This window comes from Vipera ursinii (genome assembly GCF_947247035.1).
Source record: "Vipera ursinii genome assembly, chromosome: W".
Lineage (NCBI taxonomy): Eukaryota > Metazoa > Chordata > Lepidosauria > Squamata > Viperidae > Vipera > Vipera ursinii.
Genome location: NC_139522.1, coordinates 33,953,351 through 33,970,681, shown reverse-complemented (window position 1 = coordinate 33,970,681; position 17,331 = coordinate 33,953,351). Strand labels below are relative to the sequence as shown.

The 17,331-nt window shown below is 46.7% G+C and overlaps 1 protein-coding gene across 1 annotated transcript in view; it reads right to left on the bottom strand.

Moving 5' to 3' along the window:
* LOC310648271 (GTP-binding protein Rheb-like) overlaps positions 1-16,992 on the bottom strand; it is an 89,595-nt gene extending 72,603 nt beyond the window's left edge. The window contains exon 1 of the mRNA XM_083376022.1: positions 16,796-16,992. Coding sequence (XP_083232148.1) covers positions 16,796-16,847 — 52 coding nt within the window. The 5' untranslated portion in view covers positions 16,848-16,992. The remainder of the gene's footprint in view (positions 1-16,795) is intronic.
* Positions 16,993-17,331: the final 339 nt, after the last annotated feature.

Here is a 17,331-nt window from a genome sequence, read left to right as displayed (position 1 = left end):
GATACTCCCACGTTACACCTCTGCTCCGTGAGCTGCATTGGTTGCCAGTTGTCTTCCGGGTGAGATTCAAGGTACTGGTAACAGTGTTTAAAGCCCTCCATGGCATGGGGCCGGAGTACCTTAGGGAACATCTGCTGCCGGCATCAAGCTCCCTGCGCCCTGTGCGTTCCCACAGAGAGGGCCTCCTCAGGGTGCCACCGATCAGAGAATGTCGATTGGTGGCCCCCAGGGGGAGATCCTTCTCTGTGGGCGCTCCGGAGCTGTGGAATCAGCTACCGGTAGAGCTCCGGATGGCGCCCGATCTTCGCTCCTTTCGTCGCGATCTCAAGACATTTTTGTTTGTACAAGCTGGCCTAGCCTGATGGGGATCGGTGGGGTTGTTTTATTTTTGCTCTTTTAATTTTATCTCGGGGTTTTTTAGAACTGTACTTCTATTGTTTTTAATTAGGGCAATTGTTTAATCACTTTTTAATGTTTGTATTGGCTATTTTATTCTGCCCTGTGAACCGCCCTGAGTCCTCAGGGAGAAGGGCGGTATATAAATGTTATTAAATTAAATTAAATTAAATTTCAAAATTGTGGGTAAACAAGATTGTTTCAAGCATGTGATGCTCCTTTAAACTCACCTGGGGCAAGTAACAGGTGTGGGCAATATAAAAATCACACCTGAAAGCAGATAAAAAGGAGAGAAGTTCACTTAGTCTTTGCATTGTGTGTCTGTGTGTGCCACGCTAAGCATGGACAACAGAAAGAGGAGAAGAGAACTGTCTGAGGACTTGAGAACCAAAATTGTGGACAAATATCAACAATCTCAAGGTTACAAGTCCATCTCCAGAGATCTAGATTTGCCTTTGTCCACAGTGCGCAACATTATCAAGAAGTTTGCAACCCATGGCACTGTAGCGAATCTCCCTGGTCGTGGACAGAAGAGAAAAATTGATGAAAGGTTGCAACACAGGATAGTCCGGATGGTGGATAAGCAGCCCCAAACAAGTTCCAAAGAAATGCAAGCTGTCCTGCAGGCTCAGGGAGCATCAGTGTCAGTGCAAACTATCCGTCGACATTTAAATGAAATGAAACGCTATGGCAGGAGACCCAGGAGGACCCCACTGCTGACACAGAGACATAAAAAAGCAAGATTACAGTTTGCCAAAATGTACTTGAGTAAGCCAAAATCCTTCTGGGAAAACGTCTTGTGGACAGATGAGACCAAGATAGAGCTTTTTGGTAAAGCACATCATTCTACTGTTTACCGAAAACGAAATGAGGCCTACAAAGAAAAGAACACAGTACCTACAGTGAAATATGGGGGAGGTTCAATGATGTTTTGGGGTTGTTTTGCTACCTCTGGCACTGGGTGCCTTGAATGTGTGCAAGGCATCATGAAATCTGAGGATTACCAAAGGATTTTGGGTCGCACTGTAGAGCCCAGTGTCAGAAAGCTGGGTTTGCGTCCGAGATCTTGGGTCTTCCAGCAGGACAATGACCCCAAACATACATCAAAAAGCACTCAGAAATGGATGGCAAGAAAGCACTGGAGAGTTCTGAAGTGGCCAGCAATGAGTCCAGATCTGAATCCCATTGAATACCTGTGGAGAGATCTTAAAATTGCTATTGGGAAAAGGCGCCCTTCCAATAAGAGAGACCTGGAGCAGTTTGCAAAGGAAGAGTGGTCCAAAATTCCAGATGAGAGGTGTAAGAAGCTTATTGATGGTTATAGGAAGCGACTGATTTCAGTTATTTTTTCCAAAGGGTGTGCAACCAAATATTAAGTTAAGGGTGCCAATAATTTTGTCCGGCCCATTTTTGGAGTTTTGTTTGACATTATGTCCAATTTGCCTTTTTTCCTCCCTTTTTTGTTGTGTTCCAATACACACAAAGGGAATAAACCTGTGTATAGCAAAGCATGTGTTCCTGCAATACTTTTCTGTGAGAAATACTTGATTTTCTGGAAAAATTTCTGGGGTGCCAACAATTTCGGCCATGACTGTATGTGTATGTGTGTATATATATAAAGATATATATACAAATAAAGATTTGCCCCATGTTTGGGGCCTAGCAAGGTAATCTAAATAGTTAACATTTGAAACATATCTTCCCTTGCAGAAAAAAGCTAACAGAGCGAGAGGGACCTTGTGGCTTAGAGGCAAATAACACTGCCTTGGATGCAATCAGCCCAGGTTCGAATCTCAGAAGGGTATAGCTGACTGAGGACGACTAAGGAGTCAGAAATGCATCTCAGTTTCCCTTTAATTCTTTGTTAGTAATTTACACAAATATATGAATTGTCCGGTGTGACTACTGCCTGTTTGATAGCCTTCAAGATAGGCTGAAAACAGGAAATAAAGATTTGCCCCATGTTTGGGGCCTAGCAAGGTAATCTAAATAGTTAACATTTGAAACATATCTTCCCTTGCAGAAAAAAGCTAACAGAGCGAGAGGGACCTTGCGGCTTAGAGGCAAATAACACTGCCTTGGATGCAATCAGCCCAGGTTCGAATCTCAGAAGGGTATAGCTGACTGAGGACGACTAAGGAGTCAGAAATGCATCTCAGTTTCCCTTTAATTCTTTGTTAGTAATTTACACAAATATATGAATTGTCCGGTGTGACTACTGCCTGTTTGATAGCCTTCAAGATAGGCTGAAAACAGGAAATAAAGATTTGCCCCATGTTTGGGGCCTAGCAAGGTAATCTAAATAGTTAACATTTGAAACATATCTTCCCTTGCAGAAAAAAGCTAACAGAGCGAGAGGGACCTTGCGGCTTAGAGGCAAATAACACTGCCTTGGATGCAATCAGCCCAGGTTCGAATCTCAGAAGGGTATAGCTGACTGAGGACGACTAAGGAGTCAGAAATGCATCTCAGTTTCCCTTTAATTCTTTGTTAGTAATTTACACAAATATATGAATTGTCCGGTGTGACTACTGCCTGTTTGATAGCCTTCAAGATAGGCTGAAAACAGGAAATAAAGATTTGCCCCATGTTTGGGGCCTAGCAAGGTAATCTAAATAGTTAACATTTGAAACATACATATATATATATATATATATATATATATATATATATATATATATATATATATATATATATATATATATATATATATATATATATATATATATATATATATATATATATATCTTAATCACCTTTACCTAACCTCTATAAGCAACTCAATATTCAAATTTAACTGTTAAATATTTGTACTTCTAGATTTTAAGTAGCCAAATTTTTTCTATTCTTCAATTCATAACAATATTTTATATTCAAAATACACATCTTATCTACTTGGATATTTTCTATATTCTATTTTAAATCTCGTAAGTAAGTCAAGACCCCATTCTTCTTCAGTCTTATTCTAGCTTTCTTTTTTTTGCCGGATCGTCTTCCATGTCCGTGATTCTGAGTCATCAAACAGTTATCCTTGTATTATTATATATATTATGTGATATTGAAAACACCATCCAGTTGCCATTTTTTCTGAGCAGTCTAGCATGTCTGTCAAGTCTAGCTGGTCGTCTCGTTTTCCCCTCTCGACGTAATTGTCCTGAAATGTTTATCTTTTCTTCCATCTGTTCCTCTTCTTGATCCACAGATTCCTTCTGATTTATGTAGCAGGCTTTTTCCTACTTCCATATTGTCAGATTTCTTTCTGAATTTTCCATTAGTACTTGTTGGGCAGTTAAATCTTCTGTCATATTTAATTGTTCCATTTTTCCTGCAGTATTCTGTATAGTTGATTTTTTAGTTATAATCAAAGTTTGGATTTGTGTATCTGAGCTGCTTTCTCGTTTTTCTCCAAAGGCTCTAATTTCATTCCCAGCTGTAAGAAGGATTTGATAAGTTATTTTTAGCATATCCAGAATTTGTGCCAAATTTTCCTTCATAAGAAAAGTCTGTTCCTGGTCTTCTTCCATAATGATGAGTTAAATTAAAAACTTTTACAGTTTTTTCCCAGTAGATAAAGAGCACAGCTAAGTCTCTCACAGCTGGTGTTCAAGGTTACATGAATCTTATCTTATTTTCTGAATTTGTCAACTAAGTCTCTTAACAAATAACAGATTGTAGTTTCAGGTTTAGCCACAAGATGTCACCCCAATGTTTAAAATTTTCCTTTGAATCTCAAAGTTATTTTAATCCTTTCAGTTTTTCTTCTATTTTATGAGGAAAAACCCCAATCTTCAATAAAAATAGAGAGTAAAGAAATAGATAATGAAGAATTTTTTAATCCACAAATTTTAGGAAATAAAGTTCCCATTGGGATCCAATTATTTTTTCAAATGTTTTAAGCTCCCCTGGATAGTCAGTCACTGCTGTTACTGGAGGGAGGAGTAAAATCCCCCTTCCCTCTCCACAGAGGGGAAAAGTATTTTGCAGCTTTCGTAGGTAAAAAAAGAAGTTAGAATTTAAGAGAGGTAGATCTCACCCAGTCTCTTCCACATTGCTTTAACGTTGCCTGATGGTAAGTGTGACTTTGGCTGTCCTCAGCCTAGTGACCAGCCATATCACTATGGCCGGTCTTTCGTCCGCTGGTTCGGAGGGAACGCTGGCTCTAATGGGAGAGCGACTGCTTTCCTGCGATCCAGCAAAAGCCCCTCCTTACTGGTCGCCTCTACGGGGTGACTTTTTGGCCCTTTTAGGGGCCCCCAGTGATACGAAACTGCATGAGGGACACAGAGCTCGTCTCCCAAGCATCCATGACGGCTGCGTCGGCAATCTGGAAGTCGATAACCCAAACCTTGTCTTATCCTGCATTCTGTTTCTAAGAGACTGCACAGTAACTTGTCTAAAATCATATAGGGTATCCTGCTTGAGCAGGGGGTTGGACTAAAAGACCTTCAAGGTTCCTTGGAGGTCTTCAAGGTTTCCTTGCAGGGAAACCTCTCCGCATAAAGGAGAAAGAAAAATGGAGCATTTCTGCAAGTGCCTTTCAAATTTTGCTGCTTCCCTGCTTCCTGTTTGCCAGCATGTCTCCGGGTGATTTTTCTTCTGGTGGCAACTTTTTCTGCTCCACCTGGCCATGCTCACCTGGCAGCATGCACCTGGCCACACCCATGTGTTTGCGTCCACCTGGCCACACCTACCCACCCCGAGCCGTCTGCACATAATCCTCCACGTCGACCTGGCCATGCCCACCCAGCCACACCCACCTGTCTGCTGTGAGTTGTCTTAGACCCCTTCCAGAAACACCATCTCAAGGTCAAAGTACTGGGAATGAAATGCAATGGCTCACCAACCAGCCCGCTGTTGAAGAGATAGTTCCTAAAACAATTTGTTCAAATATAATTAGACAATAAGGAACCAGCAAGGGGAAGGTACTGGGGAAGAACTGGACGGAGAAAGTTAAGCAGTAAAGTTTGGTGCATGAACTTGAGTTCTGGCTTTGTGATACTGTAATCCTCTTGGCCTTTAGTAAAGTAAACCTTTCACACTGAAATGGAGTCGTGGGGTTGTTCTTGCCTAAGGGACCAGGTTGGGGCAGGACTCACAAACAGGCATAGCCAATTTCTGACTGATCAATTTCTGTTCATCTACTGTATGTATTTTCATCCACATGAACAATTGAAGTTAAAAGCAACAAGCTAGGGCACAGTACACCAGATGTGATTTAAGATTTATCTTTGAATAAATTTTATGGAAAGAAAAGTTTAAGGGTGAGTTTTAAACTTTATAGTGTAAGGTTTTACATTTAGCCTCACAATTGCCCCAGCATTACTCAGGAATTTAAAAGAGCCAAAAGAAACTCCTGAGCCGAGGTTTCAGCAAGCAAAGAACTTTTATTTTGATGAAAATAGAGTTGGGTGGCCACATCTCTCTTCGTGGCTGATAGAGAGATGAAGGCAACAACCAGGAAAGATGTCTTCCACCTTTTATACCTTTCCAGAACAAAGAGATCTGGTCTTGGTACTAGGAACCAAAAGGTACAGAAAAATAATTCCTACATGATGACTCATACACAACAACCCAGGTTCTACCATAACTCCTTTTCCCCCTCCCCTCACCATCCTCTTTTCATGTAAGCAATCCCCTGTACCTAAAGCATGAAACATTTGCTTTTATATAACTAATTTCCCAATATAAAGGACCTACAAAGCTGCTTGAACATAAACAAAGATTATATACGATTACAAAGTATCACTACTAATATCAATATTACTAACATCAAGCTTAAGCATAATAAAATCCCTTCATTCCTCCCTTTTTAATATAAAAGCTGAATAGGCTTAGGGACTCTTGAAAAGGGGAATATAATCAGAAGGTAAAGGTTTCAAAATCATTGCTTTAGCTGGTTTATCGTTACAGATAGGAGCAGCAGCAAAGGTTGGTCCAGATAGAGTGGGTCTAACAATTCTCTAAATAAATGGGATAAGGCATGATAAACACAACAACCCTCCTAAGGCCAAAACCACAATGAACAATATCCTTTTCCAATTATCAAACATTCCCGAAAACCATCCCCCAACATCCAGTGCTCCTGTCCATGTCTGGACAGGGACATGAGCCAACTTTCGCATTGTCAGTGACTTCTTTGACATATTCCTTATGTGTAATGTTGGACTGGGGTCTAATAATACTGTGTATGGCCACAATGACGAAATAGAGGACCCACTTGGTTGGACAGTCCTTTTCTTTCCAAGTCAAATGAAAATAAGAAATGATGTTCTCTCGAGCTTCACATTTAAAAATGAAACAATTCTTTTGGGCCAGATCAATAAAAAAATGTCTTTGATACTGAGGGAATCTCAAATGTGGTTTCCAGTTCATGAAGATCAACTTGGACCCATATTTGTATCTGGTTCAATTGATAGCAAGCTCATATGATGCTGAAAAATCCATTGGTCTGGTTATCTTGAAGCACACCGGGTTGCAGGGATCCTCTGATTATGCCAGGTTGGGTAGGATGTGCAAACATATTTGGCATTTAATGAGGAGGCCTGTCTCCACACATAGTCCATTTAGCTTGATTATAGTCAATAGCTTTACATGCATCAAAAAAAAAGATTTTGGCACCTGTCCATAAGTCTGGTGTTATTCTTCCCCAAAAAGTAATTATGTTCCTCCATATCTCCAGATTTAAAGTTGTTGGTAAAGCTGCACTGTATTGACAGGAGCATAACAAGTGACCCTGTTGCCCCTTTGCAAGTGGAATACGTAGTCTTGTTATAAAAACAACTCCCTTTTCTTCCATAAAATATTGGGCCCATAGTCTTTCCTTCTACCAAAGAAGGTATGAGGGAAACAACAGTAGCAGAAGAAAAATATTGCAATACATAGCCCAGGTTCCAGGAACACGATTTCCAGGATAGTGCAATCCATTGGAGGTTTTTCTCATACGTAGATGGAAACAGTTCAACAGGCGAGGCAGGTTGAAATTTCATTTTCAGGCCGTCCAGCTGCGGAGCTTGTCACTGGAGAGGGAACGATGGGACTTTCCATGGACTCACGCCTTGATTCCTTAAATCAGGAGGACTTGGCATGGTTGAGACCAGTCAGGACTGGTATTTCTAGGTGACAGTTCTTTTCACCTGAACCCAGTCTCCAGGAACAACAATGAGCAGAGACAGGTGGTAGGGCAGCCTGGGCCTGTACTGAGATAGAAGACAAAACCTGCGCCAGATTAAATATTGAGCAACTTTATACTCTTCCTCATTGATGTTCTTGAACCTTCATGTAACAAAAGTCTCTCATGCATCATTTGAAACGGACAGAGTTTTCCAATTGAGGCCTATATTGAAATGGCCTCACCGCCAAATTTTGTAAAGCTTTTTATTTACTTATTTATCACAGATTTGTTTAACTAAAATATAAATACAACCATTTTTTTAATAGTTGCATCACAGTTTCTATTGTAGGAATGAAACTGTGAACGAAGAATGGAATGACAAGTATCATACAGATATTTCCACTTTTCCCAACACAATTTGAAATTCACATTCTTCATGGCAAAAATCCCATAAGTTTCTGATAATGTAAACCAGTCTTTCATTTATTACACATCCTATGAGGTGTTGAGTGTTCATTGCTCAGTACCATCAGCATTTATCCCTTGCGACCCCCTTATAGTGGCTGCTTCTGTGTTATAACTATTGCTTTTTTCTTTTCCTTTCTTTCTGTCTTTTCAACATCCATCTTCCATCATGCAATATCTACCTCTCGCTTTCTTTTACTTCCCATGTTTCTCTCTCTCCATATTTCTATAGTACATTCTTGTTCCTTCAACATTCTAAGGCTTGTGTTAAGGCAGACATGTCAAACACAAGGCTCAGGGGCCAGATCTGGCCTGCGAAGTGGTTTCATGTGCCCGCGAAGCCATCCTGGAAACAGTTAGGGAATGGCCCCCGCTGCCTTGGCCCCGGCCAGTTGTGAGCCAATGTACAATTTCGTGGTGGCCATCTATGCTGAAACGCATTCAGTCTTAGCTCCACAACGCTGCCTGGAAACAGCGAGGGACCGGCCCCTGCCGCATCGGCCCCGCCCCCTGGGCACGCGCTGGGGAGGTGTCACCCTTTGTGAGGAATGAAGAGATGCACCACTGCCTGGAATTGGCCAGCACACGGTCCTGCCTACTTCGGGCAGGCTAGGGGCTGGGCAGTGATGCGCTTCTCTTCAGAATTGTGCCACCAGGTTCAGCCTCTCAGCACTGTGAGGAGAGCGCTCCGCTGTCTGCCAAAACTAGCATTGCGCAGGTAAAATCAACTCTCATGCTTCTTATGGCATCCCCTCCCCCTGAGCCCACCAAGCCAGATATGTGAAGAAGGCGAGGGCCATGTGCTGGCTACTTCCAGGTGATGGTGCATTTCTTCATTCCTCACGAAGGATGGCACTTCCGCAGCTGTGTTTCTTGCCTGTTTTTCTCCCTCCCTCATCTCAAATAAGGAAGGAAGGAAGGAAGGAAGGAAGGAAGGAAGGAAGGAAGGAGAGGGAGGGTCTGAGGGAAGTCCTGCCTTAGTCCTGCCCTGCTGCCCTTTCACCATTCCATTCGTAACTCGAAAACTCGGAGTTAATCTCGTACCTTGAACTAGATCACTCCGCTTGTTAAAACGCACGTGGCTCGTTAAGTGAACATGAGGTATCTCAGGGTAGGGAAGGCAATGGAGGGCCTAGTGATGGAACAGGCCCCCAAGGCCTCCCTGACCCACTAAGATACTTCATGCTTCCCCCTCCCTTCATGCAGCGCTGGACTGACCTTGAAAAGATCTGTCTCCTCTCTGCCACTCGAATCTGAGGCTGGGGGACGCTTCTGCATGCCTCCAGAGGCTGGATCCACATGTCACAGGCCTTTTCCAGGCCACTGCCACCCGGAAATGAGGCTGGGGGATGCTTCCGCAGCCCTCCAGAGGCCCGATTTGGGCATCAGAGGCCTTTTCCAAGCCGCTACCACCCGGAGGTGAGGCTGGGGGACACTTCCACAGCCCTCCGGAGGCCAGATCAGGCCATTGGAGCCCTTTTCCAGGCCGCTGCTGCCTGGAAGTGAGGCCAGGGGACGCTTCCACAGCCCTCTGGAGGCCCATTTCTGAGCGGCAGCAGCCTGGAAAAGGCCTCCAACACCCAGATCAGGCATGCGGAGTGCCGTGGAAGCATCCTCCAGCCTCAGATCCAGGCGGCAGCGGCCTGGAAAAGGCCTCCAGCACCCAGATCAGGCATCCAGAGGGCCGCAAAAGTGTCCCCCGGTGTCAGGACCCACTTCAATCCCGCATCTTAAGAAAGCAGAAATCTTGGAAACAATTTCTTCCAACAGGAAGTTTTATTAAGAGTAGTTGATAGCAGGCATAATAGACAGGATCTGAGATTTCCCGTGCAGAATGATAAAGGTATCCCCAAGCAAGACCCCACCCCATAGTTCATCTGGCCAGTGTGGGACGGCCAATCCCCAGGTGTTAGGTCCATTGTGGGAAAAAGGGAGATAACATCGGCCCGTCTCCAGTTCACACAGCGATGGTCAGGAGGCTCTTCACACCTTCCTCTGAGTGTAGAAATAAACAAGGCACAGAGGTTACATTCCTTATTCCCTCCCTTCTTCTAGCTGACAGTTTAGGGAGAGAAAGTTCAGAGACATATAGCACAGGAAAGCAAAATGTTACTTTGTAGCTGATAGAGGAAGCAGAGGCAATAAACCCGCGGGCACATCCCCCCTCCCCCTTTGGAGTATGGCAGAACCCAGAGAAAGGTGAGATTTGATTTTGGATCAGAGGGGATAGATAGAAATGAAATAGGTTCTGACACCCAGCCTCAAATCCAGGTGGCAACGGCCTGGAAAAGGCCTCCAGCACCCGGATCGGGCATCCAGAGGACCGTGGAAGTGTCCCCCAGCTTCGGTTACATTCTCTGTTGCAGAGAACAGAGGCCTAAAGTACCATGAGATCATGCGAGATCCATAGCATGAGATCTTGCACCACTGATCTTGCACGATCTTGCATTACTTTAGGCCTCCATTCTCTGCGAATGCACTGAAGGCCTGGAACAGCAAAGAAAGCGAAGGGTGTCGATCTTCGTAGGGTGAGTATTGAATGCCTAGCTCCTAGGGAGACCCGGGGCAGTGGTGGGGAGGGAGGAAATAACCAGGGTGAATGTTGCAGTGCCATTGCGGTCGCTTGTAAGGGTGAACGATTGCTGTGGTGCTGCAATATTCGTAATTCTGGGATTTGCTCGTAAGCACTAGGGGGCGCTTATCATGTAACTTCAAACGTTTGCTAAGGGAACGCTCGCAACTCAGGGATTACCTGTACTCAGTATCAACTGTATCTTTAAATGCAACAACCGATTAAGAAACTGCATGCACAGAACACACTTTATATTTACCTGTTATATCGGTTACACTCACTGGAAATAATGAGAAAGATGACAAACTGCAAAGTATTCATAATTTCTAAGGATGGTGCAGCCAGCTATTAGCTGTTACAGAGAGGTTTCTCCAGGAATCTCACATTCCATGTTCAGCAAATCTCCCTTTATTGTCAAATAATTCAAGAGGACTATATTCTAGTCTACTGTTCTTATTTTTACTTCTGATTCTGCACTTAGTTTATCAGTAGGAATTATGAGATTGTATAAACAAATTGTTCTGTACCAGCCTGCTACCGGCCCTGCAGAAAAGGCAGGGACAACCCCTTTACAAACGGCAAGAGGCTGGAATAAAGCCTGCCAAATTTATTAACATAAAACAGACACCAACCATGAAACAGGAGCTATGAAACAGGAACTATTCAAGCGGTTGCCTTCAGCAAACCAGCCCTCCCACGCATTTCCCCTTAAATACAGTTCAGGGCATGGCTTCTCTCTGCCTCCTTCCGAGGAGCCCCATTGCCTTCCTCTGTTTACTCCTGATTGACTGCCTCCTGCGTCGGGCGTCCTTGAACAGGGCCAGCTGTGGGTCATCTTCATCCACGCTGTCAGGCTCACACAGCTGGGTCTGCGTCGTGACCAGATGAGAGGGGCCTGGCTGGGGGCTCTCATCAAGCTCTTCAACACCCCCCTCCTCCTCCTCCTCTGAGTCGTCCGACCCAACTGCCGAACCCACAGGCTGACCCTGAATCACAACACTATCCCGCACCGCAGGGCCCTTCCCCCGGGTCTGCCGATCCGGATGCGGTCGGGATGGAAATTGTTCATGAAAAGCGGTCACCAACGCAGGGGCATGAACGGCGGTCGCGTCTTCCCAGGTAAAGTCCTCTGGTCCGTAACCTTTCCATTCAATCAGGTACTGGAAACGACCTTTCAGCCAACGGGAATCCCTGATGCTGGCGACCTCGTACTCGGGGGTGCTGCCTCCATCACGAGGTCCTGATGGGGGAGGTTCCGCTCAGCGGAGTGGACAGGCCAGTTGCTCGGGGACCAACAGAGACCGATGAAAGACTGGGTGCACGCGCAGGGAACGTGGCAGAGTTAAGCGATAGGCGACCGGATTGATGACAGCCTCAACTGGGAACGGTCCTAAATATCGGTGATCTAACTTTCTCACCGGCCGTGTTGACGGTAGGTTCCTGGTGGACAACCAGACCCGATCTCCCGATAGTGGAGGCGTATCCTGTCTTGACCGATCAGCAAATCTTTTGTAATCGGCCTTGGCCTTCTCTAACTGACGTCGCACCAATCGATGGATCGCCTGTAACTCTGCCATGAAGTCGTTCGCTGCCGACTCCGGTGAGTCCATGGGAGAAAGGGGGAAAAACCGGGGGTGATAACCCACATTGGCCAAGAACGGTGTCATCTGTGTAGACGTGTGCTGCGAATTGTTAAATGCAAACTCAGCTATGGCCAGATAGTCCACCCAATTGTTTTGCTGCAGATTAACGTAGCAGCGCAGATATTGTTCCAGGATACCGATGACCTTCTCGGTTCCCCCGTCAGTTTGAGGATGATGCGCGGACGAGAGGCAAATCTTGATATCCAACGCATGCATCAACTCCTGCCAGAAGTGGGCTGTAAACTGGGCCGCCCTATCAGAGACGACTCTATCAGGGAGGCCGTGCAGCCCAAACACCTGCTGAATGAACATACGACTAGTGGCGTGGGCTGACGGTAAGCCGCGACAGGGGATGAAGTACGCCATCTTGGTCAGCATGTCCACCACCACATACGCTGTCGTAAAACCAGAGGATGGGGGTAAATCCATCAGAAAGTCCATGGACACAGCCCCCCAGGGTCTTTTGGGTGTCGGCAAGGGCTGCAGTAATCCAGGCGGGGCCCCTGTCGCTGACTTGGCCTGCCTGCATGGGATGCAGGAAGTGACATAGGACTGGACGTCGTGTCGGACCCGGGGCCACCAGAAGGTACGGGAGACCAGGTTCAGGGTCTTGAACAGGCCAAAATGCCCCGCCGCCGGGTTATCGTGACACTGGCTGAGGATGAGTCCTCTGAGTGGCCCTCCCGGAACGTAGAGCTGGTCACGATAAAACAAGAGTCCATCCGTGACCGTCCAAGGAGAATCTGGCCCCACCTCCTCCTTCCGCTGAGCCACCCACACCTCCTGCTGCTGTGCCTCCCGGATCCGAGCCCGTATATCAACCGGCTCCCGCACCGCAGCAAAAGACTCGACGGGGATCACTGTCCTGGGCAGAAGCTTGTCTTCCGCTCGGGAATATTCGGGCTTTCTGGACAGAGCATCCGCTCTTTGATTGTGCCCACTAGGTATGTACCGAACTCGGAAGTCGAACCTCGCAAAGAAAAGAGACCACCGGATCTGGCGTTGGTTCAAATTCCGAGCGGTCTGCAGGCTTTCCAAATTCTTATGGTCCGTCCGGACCTCGATTTGATGCCGCGCTCCCTCCAGATGATGCCTCCAGGCCTCGAACGCCACTTTGATGGCCAGCAGCTCCTTCTCCCAGATTGTATAATTGCGCTCCGAAGGGTTCAGTTTTCGTGAATGGTACGCGCAAGGGAAGAGGGTACCGCTGGGCGTCGTTGCCTGGAGTAACACCGCCCCAATGGCAATGTCGGAGGCGTCCGCCTCCACGACAAACGGCCGTTGCGGGTCAGGATGCTTCAAGATGGGCTCCTTCATGAAGGCTTCCTTCAAAGTCTGGAAAGCCCGTTGTTCTGGAGCGTTCCACTGGAACCGAGTCTTCTTCTGCAGGAGCCGGGTGAGGGGGGCTGTCAAGGCAGCAAACCCAGGGATGAAAGTTCGGTAATAGTTGGCGAACCCAAGAAGTCGCTGAACATCCTTCACGCGACGCAGGGGTTGCCAACTCTGCAAAGTCTCAACCTTACTCGGCTCCATGGCGATGCCCTCAGGAGAAATGCGGTGACCCAGGAAATCGATGGTCACCCGGTAGAACTGGCACTTCTCCAACTTGGCAAACAGCTGATGTTCTCGGAGTCGCTGCAGGACCTGATGGAGATGCTGATGGTGCACCTCACGCGACGGGGAGTAGATCAGGATGTCGTCCAAGTAGATCACGACAAACTGATCCAACAAATCCCGGAAAATGTCGTTCATGAAATGCTGAAACACAGCGGGGGCGTTGGTCAGGCCAAACGGCATCACCGTGTACTCAAAATGTCCATAGCGAGTACCAAACGCCGTCTTCCACTCATCACCCGGCCGAACCCTGACGAGGGTTCATTTCAGTCACCGATAGATGAGACCTGGCGGCACCCAGCTCCATTGGCTCCTCCCTTTGAACTGGGGGCTCACGCACAACAGGGGCTGCAGGGTCTGTGGGGTGGCACGGCGACTCCTTCGCTGCTGCAACCGAGCATCGATCCGCAGGCAGAGATGGATCAGCCCATTCAGGTCTGAGGGAATATCCACACGGGCCAGCTCATCCAACATCTCCTCCGACAATCCATCCTGGAAGGCATCCACAAGCGCAGCCTCATTCTAGACGGAATCCTGGCTAAGCAGCCGAAAATCGCTGATATAGCCCTGTAGGGGGCGTTGACCCTGCCTCAGAGCTTTCAGGCGACGAGTAGCAGTCTGCGTCTTTATAGGGTCCTCATACATCAGACGCATATGATCACAAAACCCCACAAAGTTGTCCAACAATGGACTAGGTTGAGCCAGCAGAGGCGTGCCCCAACGAGCTGCATCACCCGAAAGAAGGCTTAACACAAACCCCACCTTATCCCGGTCAGTGGGGAAATCAGCTGCTCTCACGCTGATAAAGAGCTGGCATTGTCCCAGGAAAGCAGGAAACAGTTCTGGATTGCCAGTAAATTTATCCGGCATCGCAACTTGGCATTTTCTCCTGGGTGGGGGTGATGGTGGGGGTGCAGCATGGACCTGAGCTTGCAGTTGAGCCACCTGTGCTGCTGGATGAGCTGGGCATTCTCAGCACGTAGCTGCTCCATAATAATAGTAAGGGGTGGGAGGCTGAAGGCAAACTCTCATCAAGCTCTTCAACACCCCCCTCCTCCTCCTCCTCCTCCTCTGAGTCGTCCGACCCAACTGCCGAACCCACAGGCTGACCCTGAATCACAACACAAATGTAAATTTTCTGTCTAGTTGAGCTTGCTACCTGCTGACTTCCTGGAAATATCCAGAGTTTTCTTGATAACACAAGAAAAATAATCTGCCACTGCTTTCTTACTGTTCCTGGTAATCTCCCCAAGCAAGTCCTAATAGGTCAACCCCCTGGCTAGAGATCAGTCCTGGTAGAGTTCAAATTCCCATAGTCAGAAAGGAAATTTCTCCGGTGATTTTGCACCAGTTCCTCTCTTCTAGCCTAATCTACTGCTTATTGCAGGAATAAAAATGAGGTGGAAGGAGGAAAACTAATTATGGTAACTTTAGCTTCATGGAGAAAAGTCAAAATGCAAATACCAAACCGTAACAGTACTGCAATTCCAAGACCTCCTCATGTTGCAATTATTCATTTATTGGAATTTTCTTTAACCTGTTGCAATCTAATTTGACTCTCAACATTTATGAGAAAAACATGATAGCAAGATAACAAAAAAATGAAAACATAAAACACCTATACCTATCCATTTGACACCACACACACAAATCCTCCAAAAGAGCTCAGTCTTTACTTTCTTCCAGAAAGGGGTCAGGGTTGAGAGAAACTAACTTTAAGCAGCAGGCCATTCCTGTCAGTTTTCAACAATCAAAATCTATGAGGGCCACAAAAAAGTAGCTCAGAGAATACAAATTGTGCCTCATTCCTTCTTGGCCTGAACGTTAGCATTTTGAAAGCAAATAGGGGAATACCTAGTCTTCCTGGATTAGATATCTCAATTTCTCCAGTTGTATACAACTGCACAGCTTTTCACACATCAGTATTAGTGCATTTCAAGGGACAACAATACTGCACAACCTCATTCAACTTCAGACCTCCAAGCAAGCAGGTGACCATGGAATGAAAGTGGCCACTGAGTTGAGAGACAGAGAATCCAACCCTGGTCCAAATTTAACCCAAGCAGTGGAATGTACAAGTGGTGTTCGTGGTGTGTTTGGTGCCAGAAAACTGGAAATAACTGTCCTAAAGCATCACTTTCACTTTTGTGGCACACTCAACACTGTTAACATATCATGTGTTTGTACTGTAATCTCTGTCCCACGGTTTTGAAACAGGAAAACATTTATTCCAAGCATACCTGCATAACTGGACAACACTACTTAAGTCACCTTTCATTTGTATTTCCGTGTGAAAATCAACATAGTATCTTGATCCTTATTCAGCTCAAAGCATCAGCTTAATTTTGACCAATGAACGAAAAAAAGGGAAAAAACGGACAAAAAGCCCAAACCACCTTGACACCAACACACACACACACACACGAAACCAAAGCTGCAACGTGCGTGGTAATTCGAGGAAGCAAAACAAAAGGTTGCATAACCCGTATTAAACCTTTCCCCGCCGTTTGCACAATCCACATAGAAAGGGCCATTCCCTCTCACCCAACTCAGCTGAAAGTTTTATGGTGGCTGTAAAAGGCAACTGGATTTTCTGACACACCGAAAGTCGCGGAAGACAACCCTCCACCCCACCCACAACTCCGCTAGTCAAAAGGCGAAGCTGGGGCACCAGGTGGAAGCCCGACGGAGCGACGAAGACCCTAGGAGGTGTCTTCCGGGGCAGCGGAGCAAGCATCTCTGCTTCAGTCGGGCTCATCTCCCGCCTAGAAAGGTCCTTTCCGTCTCCTCTGCAGAGGTGGGAAATGGAAATGCCGCTCGGCTGGGGTCGGCAGCGCACCGGCCTCAGTACCCGACCGATGGGGGGGAGGCGTCTCCGGCTGCTCGAAAACGGCCTTGTTATGCGCGACCCGCACCGGCCGATAGGGCGGGACAGGCACGCGAAGTGAGGAAAGGGCCGGTGAAGCACCCAGGCCGCCTCAGGGCGGGACTCACCGACGCTCCGGTAACCCAGGATGGCGATTTTACGGGACTTGGACGGCGGCATCTTGACCCCGCCGGGCGCCGAACCGCATCAAGGGCTCTGGCTGCGGCGGTAGAGCAGGGAAGAAGAGCGGACGCTGAGGCTGGTAACGAGCAGCGAGGATTGGGGCGGGACTCCCGCGAGGGTGTCTGAGGGACGCGACGGCAGCCGCTTGGTTCACGTGACAACCGCCATCCTCCTCGGCCCTCCGCGCGTGCGTGCATACACTTGTACATAAGACCCAGGAAACTAAAGTACAAAACTAGTTTGCAAAACTCAGAGTGCAGAGAAGAGCAACGAAGATGATTAGGGCACTGAAGGCTAAAATATGTGAAGAACGGTTACAGGAATTGAGTGTCTGGTTTAATGAAAAGGACTAGGGGCAACATGATACGGTAGTGTTCCAATGTCTGAGGGGCTGCCACAAAGAAGAGGGGGGTCAACCTATTCGCCAAAGCACCTGAAGGCAGGACAAGAAGTAATGGATGGAAACTAATCAAGGAGAGAA